General features: G+C 42.5%; 1 protein-coding gene across 1 annotated transcript in view; it reads right to left on the bottom strand.

Moving 5' to 3' along the window:
- Window positions 1-24,737, bottom strand: part of PDK1 (pyruvate dehydrogenase kinase 1) — a 148,522-nt gene that overhangs the window by 55,988 nt on the left and 67,797 nt on the right. The window contains exons 4-7 of the mRNA XM_085645290.1: window positions 24,138-24,322; window positions 19,450-19,545; window positions 16,582-16,659; window positions 241-317 (exon numbers count right to left, since the gene is read on the bottom strand). Coding sequence (XP_085501416.1) covers window positions 241-317; window positions 16,582-16,659; window positions 19,450-19,545; window positions 24,138-24,322 — 436 coding nt within the window. The remainder of the gene's footprint in view (window positions 1-240; window positions 318-16,581; window positions 16,660-19,449; window positions 19,546-24,137; window positions 24,323-24,737) is intronic.

Genomic DNA, 24,737 nt, shown 5'->3' on the forward strand with positions numbered 1-24,737 from the left:
AGATCTTACACACTTCCTATAGATCATGGAACTTAAAGAAATTAATTTCTTTCCCATTGCATGGTTAGGAACAAACCACAGTGGTATATCAATATGAAATACTGTTTTCCTTGGAGAAAACTCAATCTATAGGTCCTTACTTCAGAGAATGGCAGATAGCACCAATAGAGAAAAAAGCAACAGAGCAACAAAATATAATATTATGTATGTTATAAAGCTTCTGAGTTCTAGTACACAAACCTTAAAAAGCTCAAAAACCATGTGATAGAGATGAGATGGCACATATACCATCTGTACCTTCTGCCCCTCTGATTTGGCTAGAAAGAAGAGGACACAATGTTAGGCAGTCAAAACAAATGTTTAAGTAAAGTAGCATGGACTAAAAATGCTTGAAACATAACATAACAAGTGACTTTCCTGGAAGTAACAAATGGAAATGAATACTGTTTTGGGGAATTTAAAGTAACTTTATGAAAGCAGATGTCCATACCAAAAGACGGTTTTATTCTGAGTGGTTAAAAAAATTAGTTGTTTCCAAGAGACCGACCTGTAATAATAAAATGGAGAGACAAGTACCCAATATAACTTTCCAGGATACACCCTAGGGAAATCCTTACAACCAAAATACAAGTTATTTAAGACAGTGCATAATAAACTGATCCTAAAAAATATGTTCAAGTATTATTTGTTTTGTATGTTAAGAATTTGCAAAGAGCATGTGTTGGGTGGCTGTTTCTGAGCAGTGCGAATGAACGGGAGAGCAGGTCAGTGGAGGGACGATGTAGTAGAAATTTCCATAAGGTACTTCAGCAACCTAGATCTGTTAGTAAGACTGTATACCTCTTCTGAGATTAAAGTGGTCACTTTAAAAGCAGGGGGAAGCAAACGGCTTCTACAGTGCAGAGGCTTGCTAGTGTATAGGGTAGATCCATAAAAACCTATTCTTTGTCGGCCGGTCAAAGGTTCTTCCCATGGTCGGACTAAGACAGTAAATAGGGACGGGTACCAAGTCAAAGTAGCACCCATTATTGAATTAGATAGCTAAAAGGGTGGCCCATTTTTGGAAACTGGGGTAATTTTAAACCTTTAGAGACATGTTGTAGAAGTGTTTTGCAAGGTATGGAAGATTGCATAGATTTAAGTTTGCTGCAGGCAATGTTTGTTTTAAAATCAGGGAAATCAAGAGTAAAAACTGGCTCAGCAGACCACAAAACAGGTCCACAAACATCCCAAATAATCAGCCCCCACGCTGACCTGTTTGACCAGCCTGATTGCCCTGTCGGCCAGTCCAACCCTGATTCTTCCTAAGACCCAATATCCAAATGACAGACACACTTTTACTGCATCACCTGCTGAGCAGCTCCCCATCTGTGGTGTACTCAATGCGGATGAGGCAGCATACCAATCATTTAAGATTTAATTTGTCCAAATGCCATGCAATTTCTAAGAATACACACAAAAGCAGTTATTCTGAAATATTTTACACAGTAACAATTGCCAATCTCCCATAAATTGCAAAGTTCGTTCTGAAACAACTGACCATATTCAAAATAGGACCATGGCTTTAATCTAATCTATGTCAAATACATAAAAGAAACTAACAGATCGCTACAGCACATTTGAACATCTAGATTTTCAATGTCTTCTTAGTGTAAGTCAGTAGGTTACCGTCGCTCCAAGGTTAAAAAATAACAAATCACTGGTTAACTTCAATTAATACATTGACACTTGGGCACAAAAATTGTAAGTCATCCTTGGCCTACCGGTTTATGCAACACATAAGCTGTACACCATTTAGTATATACATCAGAGCTAGTCTTTAAACAATGTACAGTCCCTGTACACCAAACCATTAAATGCACTACTTGATTAGCTTGTTGAGACTGCTAGAATTATTACCCACATCCTAATGGTTTGATAGCAGTGTACTTAAAATGTTCTGTCTGCAACATGGCATGCCAAATGTTCTTCCCAATCACAATAATAGCTACCCTGTTATGTGATACTAATCAACTATATGGCTTTGCCATCATTGAAATGAATGGACATACCATAGCTCACAAGACCACAGCTTTAGTGGCACCGTTAATCTATTTATCCTGCTGTGAAACAGATGAGGATGTCCTCATCCACACCCAAAGCACTGTTGGATGCAAGCAGCAGTCAGACACCACTAAAGGCCATTTCCTAATGGTGCGAGTCACAATTTCAAGCTGTTAAGAAATTCAAAATGCAATTTTGGAATGTAAAAAAGGCATTTTCCGTGGTGCAAAATGCGATTTCTATCCAGTAGAAATCGCAATTTTTAAATTGCTAAATAAGAAATCACAAACAGGGATTTCTAAATAGCGATTTGCTAGTACCATGTACAAAGGATTTTTTAATTGCGAATAGTCGCAAAATGGCCATTTAGGAAATGCATTAACCATCAATCTGTATCAGGTGGTAACCAGGTGCACACTATAAAAAGGCACCCAAAATGCATATGGCTCTTTCAGAATGGTGGCTCTGTATGTCTTGGCGAGGAGGATGAGGATTATGGCAGGCAGGCAGAGGAGGAGGAGACAGGAGAGGAAATTTAGGGTGAGGATGGTCACCCTGTTTGAACAGACAGAGGAGGAGATATTTGAGAAGTACATACTTAGTTATGAGGTAATCCTGGAATTAATTGCAGAGTTACAACCTCAGCTTCAGACCCTAACACTCCGAAGCAATGCAGTCCCACCACATGTGCAGGTATTGTGTTGTCTACACCTTTTAGCTTCTGGCAGTTACCAGGGGGTCACAGCAGTGGTGGGGGCAGATCACAAAGTGCTTTTTCCAGGTTCTTTCAAAGGTTTCTAGACATCACGGTTAGCAAAGTTGGACAATACATATATTTTCCAAGTACCCCCCATCTTTTGCAACAGACCAAATTAATGTTTTACCAGGTAGCACAGTTCCCCAATGTTATAGGCTGTGTTGATGGCACACATATGGACATATGTCCCGCCTCAGCAAATGAATTAATATATAGAAAAAGGAAAAGCTCATTCTCAATCAATGTCACATAGTATGTGATGCCTCGTGCATCATAACAGACCTCCATGTCAGATTCCCAGGCAGCACCCAGGACTCCTTCATGTTCCGCCATAGTGGAATACATAACTGACTGTCTCAGGGTGCATTTGGTGATGGCTTTTTACTTGCTAAGAGAATTGCTGACTCAATGCATACAGTGACCAGAACATTTTGTGTAATGCGACCTAATGGTTTCTCCTTCTCATGCTTTTAAAGGAGACAGTGCATATGCCTTGCGCCCTTGGATACTGACACCATACTTGAATCCAAGAAGCAGAAGTGAAAGGCTTTACAACAGGGCACATAAGACAACAAGGTCCATCATAGAATGGACCTTCGGCATACTGAAGTCCAGGTTCTACTGTCTCCACAAAACTGGTGGAGCACTACTTTACAGACCAGAGACATGTCGTAAAATCATTGCCACATGTGCCATTCTATACAATATCACCATGAGGTAGGGTCTGCACACTATCAGCATAGAGCCCAAATCAGACTTAGATGAGGAAATATCACCACTACATGTGCAGCAGGATGGGACATGTGCAGCAGAAAGTAGAGATAACCAACTATTACTTTTGAGATGTGAATTATTACCACATTTAAGAAATAGACATCACACATGATAGTAATACATGGAGCATAGCTGAAAGATCACCTTTTAGTAAGGTTGCAATAAAAATGCATCTATCCTTACTCAACTGTATCCATTGCGGATGTAACATTGTTTCAACAAAGCAAAAAAGTATGTAATAACAACCAAAACAAAGTAGACTCATGACTCTGTTCACGGGATTCGCTTTTTCCGGCCTCTGGGCTTTACTGAGATGATGGATTTCTCCAGGCTACCAAACACAGGAGAACTGTCTGCCATGTCGTCTGACACTTTGTCATTGTGGACTGTTGCTGGTTGGACTCTACGGTGTCTGTGTCCTCCCCACAGATGTAGTTTTGTTCCCGTTTTGGGACGGTCCCTCATCACGGTCCACAATTTCTGGTAGTGGTGAAACGGTTTCTCTCCTAGTATTTGGAGTTTTTGAACTTGCATCTGTATAGTGTAGGATGCTCCACCTTAAGTTGCAGAATCACTTTCTCTTAAGGATAGTACGCTAGACTTTTGGGGACTGTCTTTTTGGAGTGTGTAGTAACACTTGTGAGAGTGGCAGCCAGGTTTATCAAATTATTATTTTTTTTAAATTGAAACATGAAAGAATCGCAGGTGTGGCAGGAGTGCATAGCCACTAATCATTTGTGAAAAGTATACAATGTTTTCCATTTTAAGATTGTTCAAATCATGTAATTAAATGGTTGAATAAGGTTTCAGATTTCAGTTAATAGTCACACTCTGCCCTCCCTGCTCTGCTCATTACCGTTCTGCTCACACACTGCCTTGGCTTTTCCCTGCTACTACGTGGCTGATACGCTGGTTTCACTTATTCTTTTCTTCCCAACTCAAACAATGTCCCTGCAAATGTCAGCCCCTAAGCTGAAATGTTGCTGGGGCCAGGACCCAGGGCCCTGCAGAGGTTTGTGCAAAGGACCATGGGTACATGGGGGAAGTAAAACTGTGTCTTATGTCACAGTGCTCAGCTAAGGTCACCATGGCCCCAATTAACAAGAAATCCCTTTTTCAACTGTAACATAATACATGCTCTGATTTGTAGTTTTGTCCGATATCAACAAAATGCACATTGCACTAACACAACTAGTGGTCAAGAAATGGCCAGAAGTATGTCAATGTGTCCCTGAGGAAATGGACTGCTCTGCTAATCATATTCTTAGCAGAGAGAGGGCATCCAGAGTGCAACTTTTCCTGAACTGTGATTTCCTAATTGCAACTGCGAATTTGTAGAAATCTAGATTAGTGGATTCCACTGTTACATACATCTCATTTTGCGATTCCCTAATAGCGATTTCTACAAGTTCGCTATTTAGAAATTGCATAGCCTTACTATTGTACATATGGCCCTAATTTCCTTGATGGAGAAGCTGAATTAGGGATTCTGTGAATTATTGAGAAGGACACAGCCTAACCCAAGGTAGTGGCACAGAGATGTGCACCTACGAGGCATAAAGAGTTCTGCACAGCCTGAAAAAAACTGCAAGCGAGATCTGCACAGGTAAATGAGGTAGCCAACTCTCGAACTTTGCTGCTCGCCTCTTTGAGTGCCAGGAATAAGAAGCTGATCATGGGCCGGCGGCTGACACGTGTAGAAACATTATGCAGGATTGGTCGTGGTGCCGCAGCCACTACGAACTGCACCAATGAAGGATCTGGTGCCTGGATCATGAGGCATCTGGGGCCCTGGATTTGGTGCTAGGCATATAGCTCATAAACGCTTGATAAGTTCTGATGATTAAGCATATAGGAGGCTGCAGGTTGGTAAGACCAAAAAGCATAGAGATGCAGAACATTATGGACTTACATCCGGGTCACATACCTGAAGGTGGGGACAAGCAGAGTCCCTAGCTTTGCTGAACATTCAGGGAAGTTTGATAACATCTTTCATCAGGTAATTTAAGATATGAAAAGGACGCTTGCAATGAAGATTGACACTTTGGCAATTGATGCGGGCCTTCTTTGGAAAGATCACACAAAGCTACTGTCGAGAGTCACAGAGAGCAAATCCATGCTTACAGCGATGAAACCACAAGGGATGGAACTGCAAGCACAGGTGCTGAACAATGTGAGGCAGTCCATCTTCAACAAGTGTGAGCGCAGAATGGTGGAATAACATTTGCACAATTTGATTGACAGAAAGAACCGATGGTACCAGCACTGATTTGTTCCTGGAAGAATGGATGACTGCAAACATGCACAATGATGCTCCCTCCAAGCTCTTCTCTGTCGAATGGCCGCACCAGGTTCCAGGGTGCCCTCTGACTCCACCCACCCTCTCAACCGCCCCACCCTGCAAGGGCAATGGTGGCTTGGCTGCTCAAAAGGAGAAACAGGTACCCCATTTTGCAGGCTGCCCAGCACCAGAGCCCATGGATTACATGAGATGCATATATTCCCATGTTAAAGCACTGAATTGCAGAAACAGAGATGCAACTTCTTGATAGTAAAATGGAAGTTACAACAACTGGGAATGTAATATCCGCAGACTTTACTTGATAAACTACGGAGAGAAAGACATGACAACTCACTTCTTCATTACACCGGAGTAGTTTTAGAATTGGCTTTAAGGCGAAGCTCCTACTATTCCCAGATAATTACTTCTAGAATCGGACCAATAAGGGGACCCCGGCAAGACAAGTAAAAAAGAAAAACACTGTGGCAGATAAACCCTCAAAAAAGCAAGTGTCGTGTGAGAGAGGCCAGGTGGTTGAAAACATCACAGCAAGGGGACTCTGGGCAGCAGCGGGCTGAGATGACTGGCAGAAAAGAGGCTTTGGATGCTTGAGGTGGGCATCTTCAGGATTGTGCCCTGGGGATCACCCACATGACAGCAGAGGAGATCACCCGAGTTCTCAGAAAAAACTACTTATGTGTCGGTGATTTACTGAACTTCTGCTTTGAAATTTTGCAGGCTGTGGGTGGTGGGAGACGGAACAGGTTTTAAAAAAAACTGAATGAGAGGGAGCAAAATTACAGGATGTGGTTCACACTGGCCAAGTTACAGGTTTAATGTTACCGGACCATAAAGAGAAGAGATAGATAAAAAAACAAAAACATCTGTTGCAGGTTGCTCAGGAATTTGAGTTTAATACTGAACACTATACCATGACATTCACGACACAATGGAGTGATGATGGAAAACGAATGACTACTAGCATAACAAGAGGGAAAAGCTCCATAGCATGAAGTACTCTGCATTTTTGAGAGGCACCATGATCTGGATAGCAGCTAATGCCCTATATGCAATGAAAAATGCTCACATAGGCGATGAAGTGAGAAACACGATAGTGGAGGGAACCTTTGGCCAGTATTTATGCTCCATGATCAACCAGCTGCAATTTTTGGAATGGGTGACTGCTACACTACTTTTTAAAATGTTATTGACTGCAAGAAACAACTTACATAGAACAGTTCACTGGAAGCAACAGACTACTGCCCTACTTAGAAACCATGACACTCCTCCCCTTTGTATTCATTGCAACTCCTCCCCTTTGGGCAACACTGTATTAGACTGTGATAAAGGCAGATCCGTTCCTTTGTTATGTGACTCTAGTGGAGGCTCCTCCTACAATGTATAGAGGGGTGGTATGCACACTGTTACTTTTCACTGTTAATCATTATACTCCAACGATCGTCAGAAGGTGCGTGCATTTACTGGGCATGTGCCTTGCCCTGTGGCACACTGTAATTGAACAAAACTGTGGGGAGCGCGATTACGCCCCACTCCCAGTCGCACTGCGAGAATGGATACATGATCCTGCTTATAACTTCACTTTAAATGTTCTCCATTTAAATCCATATTTACTCCACGTTGTATTAAAAAATCTTTATACTTTTCTTTTTTAATCCACATATAAGGTGTCGTGCATTTTGACTGCTTCCCATATTCTAGATGTGCCCATCCGGACCTCTTCAAGAACAAACTCAAAACGCAAGGTTCGTTCAAGGCAGCATTTCTTTATTCAAACCCAATGCATTTTGGGCTTATACAACCCGTTCGTCAGGGGTAACTGCAAAGTAGCAATTTTAGAGGAAACGCACCGTTACTACATTATCCTTTGTATTCTATGCCACCTTTAAGACAAAATTAGCTTAAAAAGGCTTTGCAATGTACCTAAACGCATATGATGCCAGACTCTTGTCCCTGATGACTAAGGAGCAGTGCTTGTAGTACTGCCAAAGCAGGGACAAGATACCCTTGAAGTGAGATTATATTTTCCACTAACCTTACTCCGCACTGAATGTAAAATTTTAAAATAATTTGGAATACAATACAGACGCTACTTAGGGAATTGGTACATCACAATCAAAGCAGGTTTATACCACGGCAGAGTAACCATAATATTCTCCGATGCTGGTTTCACATCATGTATGAGCTGCCACAAATGGTGCATTCACCCATAGTGGTGTCGTTAGACACAGAAAAGGCATTTGACACATTGCTTTGGTCGAATTTCTTTACGGTACTTCAGAAAATGGTAATAGGTAAGAATATGTTAAAGTAGATTAAACACCTATATGCGCAACCATTGGCAAGACTTCGAATGTGCAGAGAGATCTCAAGACAATGCACTATTGCCATAGGCAAGAAGTAGGGTTACCCCCTAACTCTGCTTGTTTGTCCATGCTGTGGTTCATCTAGCCTGCATGTTTTTGGGGAACAAAGGATTCTGACCCGGTTGCTGTTTCGGCGTGCGGCCGTGGACATCAGGCACAAGTTTCGGGCTATTAAACCAGCGGCCCTTACATGAGGCCTTGTCAATTAAATACAGGTCAACTATGTACATTACGATTTCTGCATACAACAATGATACAGGTGCTACATCCTTCACTGGAACAGGCCTTGGATCAAAATTGCATACCCAAACCTATCAATATTTCAAGAGCCCTGATGAAATTCATGTAATAACAGAACGAAACGCGTTGGCTGGATGATGTTCGTTGATGCAATGAACTTGAATGGATTTAATAAAAGAGATAACTAAAAGGAACATACAGCCGTACTCATTTCCTTATTGATTCTGGATAGGAAGGTTTATAGTGCACCATTCCAAATATCTGTCATTTCTGGTCTGCATTTGCAGTTGCACCTAACAACGGCAGGTGCAGGAGTTGTGCACATCCACTGGATATATAAAAAAGAAATGGTACAGCGAAGTACTGAAAGTCCGCCGTTGTTGTGCTTGATTATATGTTTCTGGGGAACAATAGGGATGCTGGGACGGAAAAGTCCTCTGCATGGTAAAATACATGTACCCCTGCCCTGAGTTCCCAACTGCACTGTTGTATGGATCCCTAAGCCTGCTTTTTTTGTCAGATGCAAACAGTGATCATGTGTGTTGCCTATGACATAGGCCTGTCTCACAGATTGCGGTCATGTTGGACCAGAAGGTATGCCCAAAGCACTACCCTCATAATGGTGGATGGCTATTGCCTTCACCAGCTGTTAAGCAGCACGAGTACGGTGGTGACAGCATACCGTGTAGTGATTACTAGTAGTGAGCAGGCCTTTTTACCCTGTGTCACTGGGGTGAGGCCTATAGGCTCACTCACCTTTTTAAAAGTTCTGCTGTTGTGTGATTAACTCACCCTTGGCCTACATCAGGTAGATGAGGAGTGCAGCGCAGCACAGGACTAGTGACTGCACTGATTGTATGCATGCCTGGGAAGGGTACCGTACAGGGATAGAGCAGTATTGTGCAGTGCATGTGTGATTATTGCATGTGCTGGGTGCATGTGTACTTGCATGAATTACAATACATAAAGGGTGAAGCGTTGTGCAGCGCGCACCGGATGAGTGTGTGTACTGGCAGTGTGTGTTTGTAAATAGCACACCCTGGTTAAACATAGAGAAGCTTCAGTGCTGAACAGGGTGCGCCGACTGAGTGTGAGTGCCGAATGCATGTATGTGTACATGTGAGAGTACAATGGATGAAGGAACAGTGCTGGACAGAAGTGTCCTGTGAACGCACACTGAGTAAGTGTTCCTGCAATGGTATTTTACATGGAGGATGCTGGGTTCCATTTTGAAAGCCCAGGCCTGCCTCGTGAAGACATGAGGAGGAGAGGAAGCCCCCATGCTGCATTCTGTGAACTGGGTGGGACACACACTGGAGGTAAAAGGGAGAGACTCTCTTTACACTCCAAAATACCGCTCTTTGATTCAGTGATAGATCACAAGGAAGGGGCCTGGACACATTTCAGGAAGTGAGATGGGGCTGATAAGGGAAGGGAGTAGGGCTGGGGTTCTGGCAGTAACCTTTGGCTGACATCCAGGTGTAAACTCTGGTCATTCCCATTAATTGTGTTGTGGGGCAATCAGCTTTGGACTCTTGTCCGCTGTGACAGACATCATTTGAGCAGGAAAGAAGAAAAGGAGGAATGTACACTTCAGAAGAAGCAGGACCCCAACATAAAAATTCAAGGACTCAGCCCCTAAATTACATTTGTGTCTGGAAATGGACTATAAATGGAGAGGTTGAGGCCATAAAGTCTGTCATCTGCCAAGCAGCCAGGCAGGCTGTGTGAGAAGGGAAGCTCTGCAAGACTTCTGCCTGTGACCAGGACAGGGGCCAAGACCTGGTAGTCTCACTGTTGAGTGAGGGGATATCACCCAGGCAAACCAAGATCACCTGCCCTGGAGCCTGGAGCACCAGCGCCTGCCTGCTTGCCAAGAACAGTGTGCCCTGTGAAGAAGAGGCAAGTGCTGGAGGGAGTGAGGCCCATGGGTGTGATCTACTGTGAGGACTCCCTGTGCGAAGATTTGGTTATGCAATGATTAGGCCATAGCCCGTGTACAGTATTGGCTGTGTGACCCTCATGCACCAAGAAAGGGCTGCCTTGTTCTGAGCTGTACCCAAAGCGATGTGTGGGAAGCATCAGGGTGTGTCACTGTGATCCCGTATGCCAGAGGCAGTCACCAGTGAACTGATTTTGGGCCAAGAGCACAGGACTGCCAAAATTCACGACCTTGTATGCCAGGAGGGTCCACTGTAGTGTGGGCAATCGCATAAGGAGAGTCTGCGCTCAGATCGAGAGTACCACGCCAACCCCATATGCCCGGAGGGGCTGCCGGTACCACTTTGGCCAAGGGTTCGGAAAGTCACCCAGACCAAAGCACTACGCTGTGACATGCACCTGATGGAGTCCCTGAGGATCATCCAGATGCTGCTGAGGACGTGGTACCCTCGCAGATGCTCCTTTCGGGAGCCAATGGATCACACCAGCTCCCACTAAGGGGAAAGAGTAACTTACTTTTGTGTTCATTGAGTGAGAGTAGCTCCGATCAATGGAACAAACTGCCAGCACTGCTCGAAAGAGACTGCGCTGCCTGGTGCTGCTGCGTACAATGTGAGAGGCCCGACTTTGCCGTAAAGGATCAAGACTCGTGAGCGCCCAAGGAGAGGGCACTCGCTGCATCACTTAACACTGCTATACCACTGTTGCAGGTAAGGCTGGAACTGTGCCTTTGGGGCCCGGGGAACTAGCTGCTAACAGTGCTGTGGCACCATAGACCATTTTGACTAACTTCTAAAGAGTCAAAGGGAAAACTTTTGAGTACAGCCTAATCCCTGGATGCAGCCAGCAGTGAATAGGGAATAACTGCAAACATGTAAAACGAAGGAGGGTGGAACAGGGATTTGTCTGACACCTACTTGATAAATGGACCAGAAACAAAGTGGCAGCTATAAGTGCACAAGAGGGGCAGAGTGGCAGGTGCAGGATTCTCACGGATTGGGGTACTGTTTTATTAGCAAATAAGAATAGACAGATGAAAGATCTCCATGTTGTGTGCCCATGGCCTTTTAGATAGAAGCCATAGCTAGATGATACCAAGGGTGTTACACATATGTGAACAAGGTAATGCACATCGGATACAAGGCAAACATGCACAGATGTAATGACTAAAGCCTACATGTTGCATATGTCATGCTCTTTTATGAATGCATAACAATAAGCCTACAACTCTATAATTAAGCCTGCTTTTTGTCTCAAATAAGTGTAATTTCTACTGGTTCTTTATACTTCAATAAGAAAAAATTTAAGCTTGTACTTAGATTAGATAAAATTGCATGAAAACGACATTAAGAGCTAATGGAAAATAATAGTTGCAGATACACTTATGTAACCCTGCACAAGGCAAAAGGCAACTTCAAAGAGAAAGAAGCAACAAGCTGCCAACAAGAAAATAAGTATTTTTAATTCTTGCAGTTCCTTGACGAGTGTCATACAGGAGGAATCAAACTGGAGTACAGAGATCCAACCAACAATAGCACCATACAGAGGACTTACCTGGAGAGATTTCAAGAGTGGTGTGTCTAAATGTGTTATTAAGGTTGTCAAGTTAGATAGAACCTGAGGATATGATGGAAGTAAAAAATAGCAATGGAAGTAGTAAATTCAAACCTTAAGTGCCTAATCTTTAGCGAATACTATTGCTTTAGTGATGGATTATAATAAGTAGACAGTGAGATACAATCCTGCTTTTTGCAGACTCATGTTCTAGGAGATTTAAACTTAACGCCCATGGCTTTGAAACACACACTTAGTTCTATAGAAATCCTGCCAGTTCCCCACTGCCAGAGATAATGTACCTTTTGAGAAACAATTCAAAGAATAGTCATCAATCAATTAAGATACATGCTGTAGACTTCACTGCTCCTAATTTGACAACATAATTATATATACTTTATGTAGGTGTTTGGCAGACCATCATTAGTCACTGCATTCAGAATGTATGCAAAGGTTAGTTCTATAAACACCTTCACAGGCCTCTGGTCTTTCTTTTCTAACCTGTAGTTTCAAAGAATCTCACAAAGTCATCCAAATCTGCTAATGAGGATTTCGCCCACTAGTACCATCCTAGAGTATCTCCAAATGCAGAGATGATGCTCACAATATGCACACCACAAAAACAACAAGATCTCTACAGTCCAAGGCACCCTCTGGGCCTGTCTTCGTGAATTCATTCACAATGAAAAGAAAAGAGAAAGCTACAACCACTCGCGATTGCCAAATTGTAATTCATCCAAATACTGCAAAGAAAACAGCTACTACAAAAAATGGCTTTCTGAATTTCCAAGATGCCTTGTTCCCCATTACATGCCTGCAAGCAAATAAAGCATCCTTGCTCTGTGGTGTGGCGAATACTGAAAGACCCTCTTGGTCGCAAAGAAGGCCGAAGGGCTTTAACAGAGGAATTTGCAAAAGTAGCAACACAGATTAAGCAATTTGGACTCAATATTTACCATTTATTTGATATGCGGCTTCATACAGTCTTGTGGTGTCAGCTAATCTTCCAGTTCACTATTTGTACTCAACATTTACAGCCCAGGATGTTCAATCATTGTGCGTTTTTCACACACATGTCTACTTATTGGGCAGCCTTGGGCATCACTTATGGACAAAACCGTGCAACTGGAGGGAGAACGGTCACTTGAGGAATCCGTAAATCACTTCAAATTATTCTCCAATGCTTGGGGCTGAGTCGGGGTGGTGTCCAGATTGCAACAGTTTCACTAGGTCTGGATGAGAGGGCGAGGAGTTGCTTCTAGCCTCTTTTCAGTAGACTAACACCACTCCCCATCAGAAATGGGAGCTCATGATGAGGGGAATGTCACTTAGTTACAAGCCCATATCTTTCACAAAACATGCTTGGAGCTCCATCAACTTCAAGACCCTTCTGAAATATTTCCTTAATGAGCAAGGGGAATAGTTTGCAGGATAACATTTTCCTTAAATTTGTTGAGGAACAACATGTAACCCTTTCCCACCACAAATGCATACAAACATTTGCCATAAATACATTCTCAACAGAAGTTACACTGTCATCCTAAAAATCCCATCATAAGCAAAACAGATCCGGTAACTGGAAGGCTGATTATCTTTTAGAAGGCAATTCTCCAGAAGCCTTTTCGACTCACTGTGAACAACTGTGTGCTCTTCACTCTTGCTACAAACTTAACAAAACTGCATAGTTAACAACCTTTGTGAATACATTATGGAGCTTCCAAATCCTGCCAGTAAGGATGTTGGACCTGGCCCTTTTTGCAGGATTATCCCCAAATGTTTTGCCTTCTTCATCCTATTTTTCTGACCCTCTTTTTGTTGGCTTAGGACTCTGGGCACTTTATCACTGCTAATCAGTGCTGGAAGTGGATGTGCTCTCGCTTTTAAACATGGTATAATTGGCTTACACCTGTTTGGCATATTTCATTTTCTTGTAAGCCCCTTGTACAGTGGTATCTCATATACCCAAGGCCTGTAAATTAAATGATACTAGCAGGCCTGCAGCGCTGCTTGCACTACCCACAGAAGTAGCCTTTCAAACCTGTCTCAGGGCTGCATTCACAGTTTACAGACACATTGACTCGGCACTCAAAGTTACTTGCCAAGCTTGAAACTCCCCTTTTACTACATAAAGGTCACCTCTAAAGTAGGCCATAAGTAGCCCTATGGGCAGGGTGCGCTGTAGGTAAAATGTGGGACATGTACCTTTATTGTGTGGCATGTTCTGGTAGTGACAAACAGCCTATTTGGTTTCTCACTGCTGTCAGGTTTACTCCTCTCATAGGTTAGCATTGGGAATTCACTTATAGGTACTTCCTGATCTGAAAGGAGTAGCGTTATTATTATATTATGATCACTATTGTATTGGAATGCCACTTTTAGAAAGTGCTATGCAAACAAATGATGGATGGAATGCTGAATAAATCCTACATTCACCCCCAGTCAGGAGGTCTGGACTAAATCCATTGTTCTTTTTCTTACCATGCCACCCCAGTTTAGACCCAGCCATATGCAAATCAGTCTTGACCCTGCTCATCTTGAGAACAGTCCAGCCCGAACTACTGCATTTTGTGCCCTGATGTATTGATGTATGTTATTTTACCCTGCACTGACAGGATAACAAGCGCTATTTCAGGGACTGGATAATATGAACAGTAATGTTTTTCATGATGCAATGTATAAGCTTTGTTTTAATGTATTGCACTCATTGTGATGTTTGACCATTGCCTACTTGGCAAAGTAACTATTGGTGTATGTTGATTTGGTCTTGTGTAATATACAATACAGTATATTTTTTATATAATCCTGTGTGGAGTCTCTTGTGGCGTATTTAATGTGTTATTGGTGGGAGTGTGTTGCGCAAACGCTTCACACATTGCCTTGGGATAAGCCTTACTGCTCTGTGCCAAGCTACCGAGGGGGTGAGCAAAGGTTACCTTGGGTGTGCAATTTACTTTCCCTGACTAGAGTGGTGGGTTCTGCCTGGCTTAGGTACATACTCTAGCCTACCAGAAACCCCATCTCTAACAAAGGGTTTTACCAGATTACAATTCATCTATAAAAAGGCAATATTTTACAACAATGCTTTTGGAAGAGTAGCCCACCAGTGCACTCTATTTTTAAAAACATATTTTTCATGTTAAATTTGGTTTATGTGGGTGTTTACGTTGTTTATTAGCATCTTCCTAAAAAACGCAAATCCTTTTTTAGTATTTTTACTCTAGCTAATATGCATCACTTCACAGGCCTCTGTATCTCCTATCACCGAAGCTTACCTTAAATATTGCCTATTTCTGGCAATAACATAGCCATCAGTAGGGCAGGAGGATAAGTTGCATTGGGGCCAAGGGGTGTGAAAAGCCCAATGCACCCCAATTGTTCTTTTATCTACCAAACCATGGAATGGGGATCCATTTTCCTTGCTTACATTACAGCTCTTGGCACCCTTGCTACACCAATATCTTTGGCAAAAAATGCAAACTCCCATTACCTGTGTGTTCCAATTTCTGCCTTTTAAGTACCCATAAATTCTGGTTAAAGATAATGTGATCACCAAGCTCTAATTGCTTCAAAATCGAATGCTGGTGTCCAGATAAAGTGGTCCTCACAACCTATCAATCTTTAACAAAAAGGCTACAGAATATTCTCCCCACAATAATAAGGTAGTTACTTCCTCAGTCTGTCACAAGTCCAACTCTGAGTCTGCTGAAGAGTCTGTTTATTTCTTAGGTTTTTCTAAGCAGCCAGAATACAAGTAGCCATTTGTGGCCTTTGCTACTCAGGCAACATAATTATTAACTTTGGTTGGTGTTGGGTCTCACATGCAAATGCCATTGTTTGAAACTTATAAGATGATTATTTCCAGAGTGTAATACATCACATTCCCTACATCCAGGCAACATCCAAGGCATTCTGAAAATAAGCCTGTATCAATGATATTTTCTGGACATCAACTGGGACTCCTCTTACTATTCTTGAACTGAAGCTCAATTGAACATGCTGCTTTTAGTCACACGCTTTCTTGCAACATATGTGTCCGAATGTAACTACAATCTCCAAAAACGTTAGCTGCTTCAAAATGAATTTCTGGATGTACACTACACCTGGTGACTTATAGGAGCAGCACATATTTTTTAACCTAACAAGAGGATTTATGTTGCCAGCATCCCCTTTCAATTTCCTGATCATTTTTTGATTGTTTTGTTCAGATTCATATAAATTGAATTCACTCTGAAGGCAGAGCATAGGTCGAACAAGCAAGGAGAGAACAGTGTATGGCACCCCACCTACAAAGTGCATACCTCACAGTTTCAAACTGTAAATGAGGTCTGAATGCATCAGGTTTGTTGACAATTATCCAGCCAGTTGGTGATGGAAAGCATACAAATCTCTTCCACTAAGAGAGTTTACTGTATTACAGTGTATATGTATAACTTCATTTTGTGTAGTTTTGAGTGACCAGCTAGCAAAAAACTAATCAAACAGAAAGATTTCAAGTTTACTAGGACATAAAATTGTCCATCATACATCTATTGACAACCTATAAACCTTTGTGCTCACCAATATTGTGCTAATATTATAACTTCACTAACAACTATATTTAGACTTACCATTAACTTCAGTCAGTTCTAGCCCTGGGGAGTTCATATAATACAAGTCACAAATCTTCTTGGCTTTTTCATAACCATCTGTGTGAAAAAGTAATGATCTAAATGAATGAATTAATTCACTTGATACATGACAACTATGTGCATTTTCAACACAAATTTAGGAAGGCTGAAAAACACACAGTACAAATAACATTTAGAGAACTTTCAAGATAGAAAGCAATCCCTATAGCAAAAATGTCAGCAATTCAGATATAATCGGAATTCTTCTTTACATTTTTTAAATAATTTGAAACAGCAGTTAAAGTTCCATTTTGTTGACAGATTAACTTCACATTTTCTTCTTCATCGGTTCACAGTAGAAGTACTTGTTCTGACTGTTGTGATAAAAATCATTCTCATCGGTAGGTTCTAGATACAAGGTCATTAGCATTACTACCTATTAAGCTACGTTTCTGTGAGGAGAGACAAAAGAATATAGATGCTAAACAGACAGTTTAAGGCGGACATACATTTGAAGGGTACTGAAGGACTATTGACCATGTTTAAAAACACCCACTAGCCACCTGGGATAGTTTCAAGGACTGGCTAGCCCCAGGCAAGGCCAATTGCTCATCACCGCCTCCTCAGTTAGGCCATAAAGTCTTTCTGCGCCCCTCGGGAAGGAGATTGGGGTGGTTTAACCCAATCTACCTACCCCCAAGGGGGCAGAAAGCCCATTGGGCATCATGGATTAGTATTTTGTTTTTAAAAAGAATTGCGTATGGGTCAACCCTTCTTGGCATAAGGCTGCATTTCACACTCCTAGAGCTCAAATAGTCTTTCCACCTTACTGAGGGGCAAAATTGGGATTTAGCATCAATCTGCCCTACCCAGGGGTGCAAACTACACATTAGACACCAGGAATTGCTTTTGTAAACAAAAGAATAAACCCAATGGGATGGTGACTGGCCCTACTAGGCATCAGGCTACAAACCCCACCCTAGTGCCCAAATTGTCTTTGTGCCACACTGGGGCCCACAGCTGGAATATTGCAGCCATCCCTGTGGCAAGTGAGAGGAGATCTGGAGACAATTGGGTGTAGTTTTGACTTATGGATTGGCAGAGAGGGGGATTAACCTCCTATCCGGTCTCCCCCTTGTAGCAGAAAAACTATCTTGTGCCCAGGGTAGGACCTAATGCTTGGATGGGCCAACACCCAACACCATTCCATTATTTTGCATCAATCCCTGCTGTACAGTTAGCTAAGCACCGTACCCCATTCTTTCTTTCTTGTCCCCGATGGGCTTTCTCTTCCCTGCTATGATAGGGATAAATGCCACAATCTGCACACCCAGGGGGGCAAAGAAACCATGAAACAGACAAACATAGGGTTGGAGACAGCTGCATCTTGGCATCAGGGGCCCCACCAATTTCCAAAGTCCCAGACAGTTTTTCTGTCCACATTGGATGTCACACTGCAGCATTAGCCACTAAGTGCCCACACTACCAAAAAGTGATAAAAACGAATGCGGTGGTGTGTTGGACAATCTCGACATGGGGCAATAAACCCCGGGCACCCAGTGCTTATTTTGAGCCAGTGGTTTCTGGTGGGAGGCACCAGCACTTATTTTTGGGGACCAGCACTTATTTTTTCATATGAGATATCTATTGAGTGCAAGAGAGGGAAAAACACACAGATCAGAAAGACGGAGGAAATAAAATATGCCAAAACTGTCACAAACAGAAAGCGGGAACCTGCAAGAGAAAGAAAAAGTGTCACGGAGTGTCTGGTATTGGATTAAAGACTACCGGCCTTGGTATTCTGCATGCAAAGGTTTAATTACTCCAGCCACCGGCTACTGAGCAGAGCTTGGGGCTCCAGTCCTCGTTCTTTCACAAGTTAAGTACTACCGGCATCATACAGTATGCAGGAGGAAGTGGAATGGGTAGGGGGGTTACCCAATCTCTGCTAATTCATATTTCAAAACTATGCCCAAACAAATTCACATTTTCTCTCACTTGCCATTGGGAATGGCTACAGTAGTCAGGCTCTGGATTAGCAGGCATCTAGGGAACCCTATAACGACCATTTCTGAAACCTACAGACCCAAGGAAATCCAGGGTGATGTTGCTTGTGTGGAATCCTGCACTTTTTCTTGGCTGAATGCCCTTTCAAAAATAGGACAAGATCCACCCAATTTCCTTTCATTCCACTGGGGATACCTATAACATGCTGGACCATGAGTGTCAGCATCCATTTGCCTCCACATGCTCTGGGCATTTCTGAAACCTAGAGACCCAGTGTAATTCAGGCCCGTGTGAATTGCATGGATGCTAGTTCATTTTCTTACCCACAATGCCCACTAAACATTGGTTTTATCAAGAGAAGTGTGGAAACATTGTGTGATAGGACTTTTTGCCATTCCCTGCAGATTCGGCATCTTACCCTCACAAAAATGTAAAAACATCTGTATTTTAGCCAAAGTTTGAAGTTTACAAAGCATTTAGGCTACGGAAAAGTAGTGTCCCCCACGCTAGCCACACCATTCTGGACTCAACCACACCAGTTTTCATAAACCGCTGTGATTATCGGGTTTTCATGGATGCTGGCTACATAGGCCCATAACCTGCAGATACCCACATCCTCACAATGAGTGAAATTCAATCAAAAGTCATGATGTATCCATGTTACATTCTGGCGCATTTCCTGCCGCAGGCAACAGGCTAACCCAAACAAGGGGAGCCTCGCTTTTATTGGGAAAAGCGTGGAAGCATTTTGTACAAGCCCCTTCCAATCACCTGATGTGATGGGTAAACCCAAATTCAGAGTTATAAGTATTACTAATCAAGCAGTTTTCAGAAGCTGTGAGGTTTTTTAACGAAACGTACCTTTAATAACTTCTACAACACTGCAGTTTGGATCAATGCTTCCAATGTGTTTGGGATGAGCCGGATTGACTTGAATATCCCCACCAAATAGCAAACCTTGTCAAAAGGAAATAAGATTTTAGAGACTGGTGCTACTCCAGTATTATTAAATGTTATTAATGAATATATATGGGCAAACTGTTAGAAAACTATTGAAGGGTCTATTCGGTGAATGAGGTCACAATACGTCACAAAACTCAAGCATACATCATCAAACAAAGGAACATTCTGGAATGTTGACTGTTGGTGACAGTTAGCAATGCAGGACAGGGTAAAGATAAAGACCGCTTTATTCTCTCTACACTGGATGGCTGCTTGAATACATTATCTATGCAAATGTTTCAGGTAGAAGGAAACACATATGGAACAGGAGTATTTTTACAAAGAACTAAGATGTGCCTTAGGCCCATTACATCACATCATATTTATTACCCAAAGCCCTTTGTAACACAGAGTTCGTGTACAAGGGGTAACTTTATTTGATTAAAATATAATCATAAAAGCAGGACATACATACCACACATATACAAAATAGGTAATTAAAATGACCAAGAATGATATAAAAATAGGAGTTTTAAAACTAAGTAGCAGCAAAATATATATTTTTTAAAATTGATAATGTAACAAAGAAATGAATGTTACTGTCAGAATCTGAGAAGAAGGCCCAGAGTTGCAAGGAGACTCAGAGAGTGTGAACGTTTCATTGAAACAGCTGTCAAATGTCGGTATCGATGAAGAATCGTCGGGTTCGCATACCCTAGTATTGCAGGCATAGAGAACACAGGGGAGACCAGAGTGAGGTTTTGTTGGTCTACAGTTTTGTTTTAGTCACCTGTAGCACTCTTTAAAATTGCTACCGGGCCTGCAATTTTCTGGTTAAATTTATGATATACATGATAAATACAAATTGTAAAACTTATGTTTAAGGCTGTGTTCTCTGGGTTCAAAGCCGCAATGATTGCCTGCCTGCAGGACCGAACTCCCAGTCTATTCCATGCTGGCCTCAATTTTAATCTGCACTGGGTCAAAAGTGTGGGGCAGAGGCATACAACATGCTCCATAGATTCCACCGGGGCCCCGCAACCCCTGCACTGTTGGTTATCTGACGTGCGACGCCAGATAGGTAAGTGTTTCAGCAGGTGCCATTCCCCCATCATATTTATTAGTTAGAATTAATGTGTGAAGTGGTGCATTGGTGCCCAGTCTTGCATAATTATCTACTAAATAGTATTGTTTAACAAAGGAACTGATGGAGAGTAAAACTAATTGTGATATAGAGCACAGCAGGCATACATAGCCCCAGAACTTTCTCATCAACAGACAAAAGGAATAAAGGTATTTGGCAATAAAAACAACTGAGTTTCACTTTGGCAAGACCTGAGAGGACCCTGCACTGGGATGCGATTCCTAAGGTTCCACAGCATCAGTCTCACAGGACTTAAGCTACACCTCACAGACGGGGCTTAGGGCGGCAGAAACCTGCCTGGGGCTCCTTGTGTTTGCAACTGGAAGGGACCTGGCTTGGTAGGTCGGGCTGTGATCTTCCTGTTGAAGCAGGGCCATGACTGATCTGCACAAGACTAAACTCGGTTTTACAATGGAATAGTGTGTGAAAATGAGGGAGTGGAATGAGCGCAGAGACACTGCCTGTGGCGGAGACTAATTCAAGAATTCCTTCCTCTGTTGTTTGCTGAAGCAGACACTCCAAGTGTGACTGGTAAGCCCAGAAATGGTCACGTACGCACCGTATAACAAGACTCAAGTTATACCTAACAGACGAAGCCTAAGACCGAAACCAGTCTGCTGCCTGCAGGGTACCTGGCCTGGCACTTCCAGCTGGACTGTTCTTTCAGGAACAGAACCAAGACAGATTTGTTTGGTCTGTGGGAGAGGTGTGGTGCAGCAGCAAGAGTGGCTGACTCCGGAGTGCGGAACTCACGGTTCGATCGCCGCCGGCAACTCAGCTCCGCATCATGTGACTCTGAGCAATAGCTCACTTAATATCCCCGACGGCCCCCAGTGCCTTGAGACCCTTGGGGGTGATTAGTTTGCACTTTACAAATACCGGATTATGATTACTGTGTGTCTAGGATGGCATGGTGAGCGAAAAGCAATGGACCGGTATGCGGCTCAATCTATTACCCATGGATGAGATTCATTTCAAGCATTCGTTCTATCATGTTGTTGTCATAAGATTCCATAGTACATCATTCTAAAAAGGGTGTAGAAACCCTTCATCACAGAGCTGTAAAACACAAGTTATTTAAGGCTAAAATCAGAGAACAATTACAAATCTTGACTTAAAGGAACACAACCGTCTCTCAGGTTAATTATTAAATAAATGCATGAAACAGGTCATGCCCTCTTCAACAGTCATTACCTTCAACTTTCTACAGAAGGTCTTCAATCTATTACATACATGGGCTCAGTTAAATCAATAAGTTCATTGCAGGCTGACTGCCAAACACATTCGCAGTAACCTGGAGGAGTGATGTGCACAGTTTTGCACCCATTTTGCCTGAAGAACCGTCATTTTTTACTTCTTCGTGCTGGAATTTACAACCAGCTATAAACTGGATGTAACTGCAATGGAAAAAGCTGGCACCAACACAATTAACATCCTGATCCCAATAAGCAGTGGTGCTGAAACTGCTGCAGATGCAGTTTGTGCCTCATTTAGCCCCCCAGGATCCAAATGACCCCAATAGTGTAGGCAAGCAACGATTGGTAGTAGTCATAATTATTGGTGGAGATAGGAGTATTTAATGGCATCTACTTACTAGGTACACGTTGGTTCACACTTTGTGTTAGAAAAGACTGAAAGATATTCACCCCTTGCACTCACTCACCATTGGCATTCTGGTAATGATCGAACTTACCGTTCATTTATTCAAATTTACATGGCCTCCTGAGAGAAATTGGCTGTGGTTCTCCCGTATGCAGATGACACTCTTTCTGTTTGAAATGGAGGGGTTTAGTCTTCACATCACATCCTTTGGATCAGGCATGAGCAATCTACAACATCATTTAATACTACGGTATATCCCCCACCATATTCTTTCCTTTGTTATACAATTAATGTACAGAGTAACTATGGCATTCAGGGAATGGGCATTGAACTGTGCCGTAAGGGCCGAGAGGTGATCACAGGTGGGAATACGTCCTCCCGTGTTATATACTGTTCCACAAAAAGTATCCCACGGCCTTGTGAACGCTGTACACAAGTTGCTGTAACTAACCCTGGAAAGTTAGTTAAGGGAAGGTCCTGCATGAAGCAATTTAGTTGTTACCCACTAGGGAGTGGGGAAGGAAAAACTTCCTTTTGTTTATATTACCCTCACGCACCCTAGTGGTGTCATGCTTCATCATCGGGTCACCCTGACCCCTATAGGTCAGGGTGGGCTCGACCGTATTCCAGGGAGCTCTTGTTGAAAAATTGCCAGGGGGAATTAAATATTAAAAATCCGCAAACAGATCCCAGTATCCCTTTATTCGTGGACCTGTAAGGTATATTAAAACAGTAAATAAGGGGGGGGGCAATGGGAATTGTATGGTCCTATGACGCTAGTGCGAACATGTTTCAGTCCTTGATTGGCCCATGGGGTCCTGGACTTTCATCAGGGCAAACAAGAGTTTTCCTCCCTGGTTAAAGTATAATGGGGAGTCCATATTCTACTTTTTGTCGCTTAAGGGCAGAAAGCTGCTCCTTACAAGGAGGCTTGTGCAAGCCCGGGGACTCGGACCCAATAGGTATATCCGCGGGGCAGGACCCTTGATGGTACTTTGAATAAAGGGCTACCCCTCAGATCCTGGAGTCCTCAGTGATGTACATATTCTTCTAAAGAGGGATGGAGTAAAGAAATTACTAAAGACAAAATAGTCGATGTTTCCTTGTAAGGAGCAGCTTTCTGCCCTTAAGATGCAAAAACTAGAATAGGGATTCCCCATTTTAATCCATCGTTATTTTGCTCACAACGTCACCCCAGTGTGGACCCAGCCATATGCAAATCAGTCTTGACCCTGCTCCCCATGTGAACAGTCTAGACCGAAGTGCCAGGCCAGGCCAGGTCGGCACTGGACCAGAAACAAGCATCCTGGGACTGGATTCAGGATATCACTCCTCATCAGCCAGTCTAGCTTGAATCCAGCGGCGTAACAAGCAAGGGACCCACATCTGGGCATACCCTTAACCATTTAAGGCACACATAGCAACATCACAACATAAAATGGACATAGTGTTGAAACTTTTCAAACACTCACCCTCAGTCACAGATCTGGGTTTAATCCATCGTTATTTTGCTCGCCACGTCACCCCAGCACATAGTAACATCTAAAATAAATCGTAGGACCAGATGCTTGTTTCCGGCTGATGAGGGGTGATACCCTGAAACCGGCCCTATGATGCTTGTTTGTTGTGGAGGGTAATATCCTCAATTATATGAGAAAGTAAGTGTTAAATCTAGCACATTCATTTGTAAATCTATGAATCAGAACTTATCTAAAGCTTGAAAAAAGTCTCTTACCATTTTGCCTGATTATCCTCTCGCAATTATAGAAGATTTTACATACAAAAACAAGAGTTGCAATTCAAATTGTGTTTAAACACCCTGTGTTTTCTCTCGGACTTTCCAGTTTTCAAAGATACTTACTGTGTTGGTTCAGCAGCATTCTAATTGATATGCGACTCATGTAAAATCGGTCTAAAAAGTATTGCACATTCTGTGACGTCACAGGATCTACGCCAAATCTGTCCTTGTATTCAACCACACCTTGAGCCATTGTCTGAATAACATCATTATGTCGATTCCTGATCGTTATCACTGTATCTGTAAACCTGAAATGACACAAGTGATCAGGTCTCTAAATAATTAGAATAAGTAACCAAGAAATGAAAACAGGTTTTCTTAACTGTGACAAATACATGATCTTTGGTTTCATTTCTACCTTCTGTTGTCAAGATTACTCAAACTACGCATTAACAATCTTGCAGTGCCAGCCAGTTGATGGTGCAATCTCACTTACCAACGCTGACATCAAGAAGTACCTGAAACATTCAAAATCCATCCCACCCCTTTTTCACAACTAAATCACTTCAGATGTTTTTCCTTTCAAAGCAAGCATCAGGCCAGAATCTTTGGATCTGGTACTTTGTTGAAATATACAGAAATGCTGTGCATCACTTTGTTAAGACAGGTTAGTGTGTTAATTACTCCATATGCACTAGAGGGGTTGGAACACTGAAAAAGACC

The sequence above is a fragment of the Triturus cristatus genome, chromosome 3_1 (assembly GCF_964204655.1).
Source record: "Triturus cristatus chromosome 3_1, aTriCri1.1, whole genome shotgun sequence".
In the NCBI taxonomy this organism is placed as follows: Eukaryota; Metazoa; Chordata; class Amphibia; order Caudata; family Salamandridae; genus Triturus; species Triturus cristatus.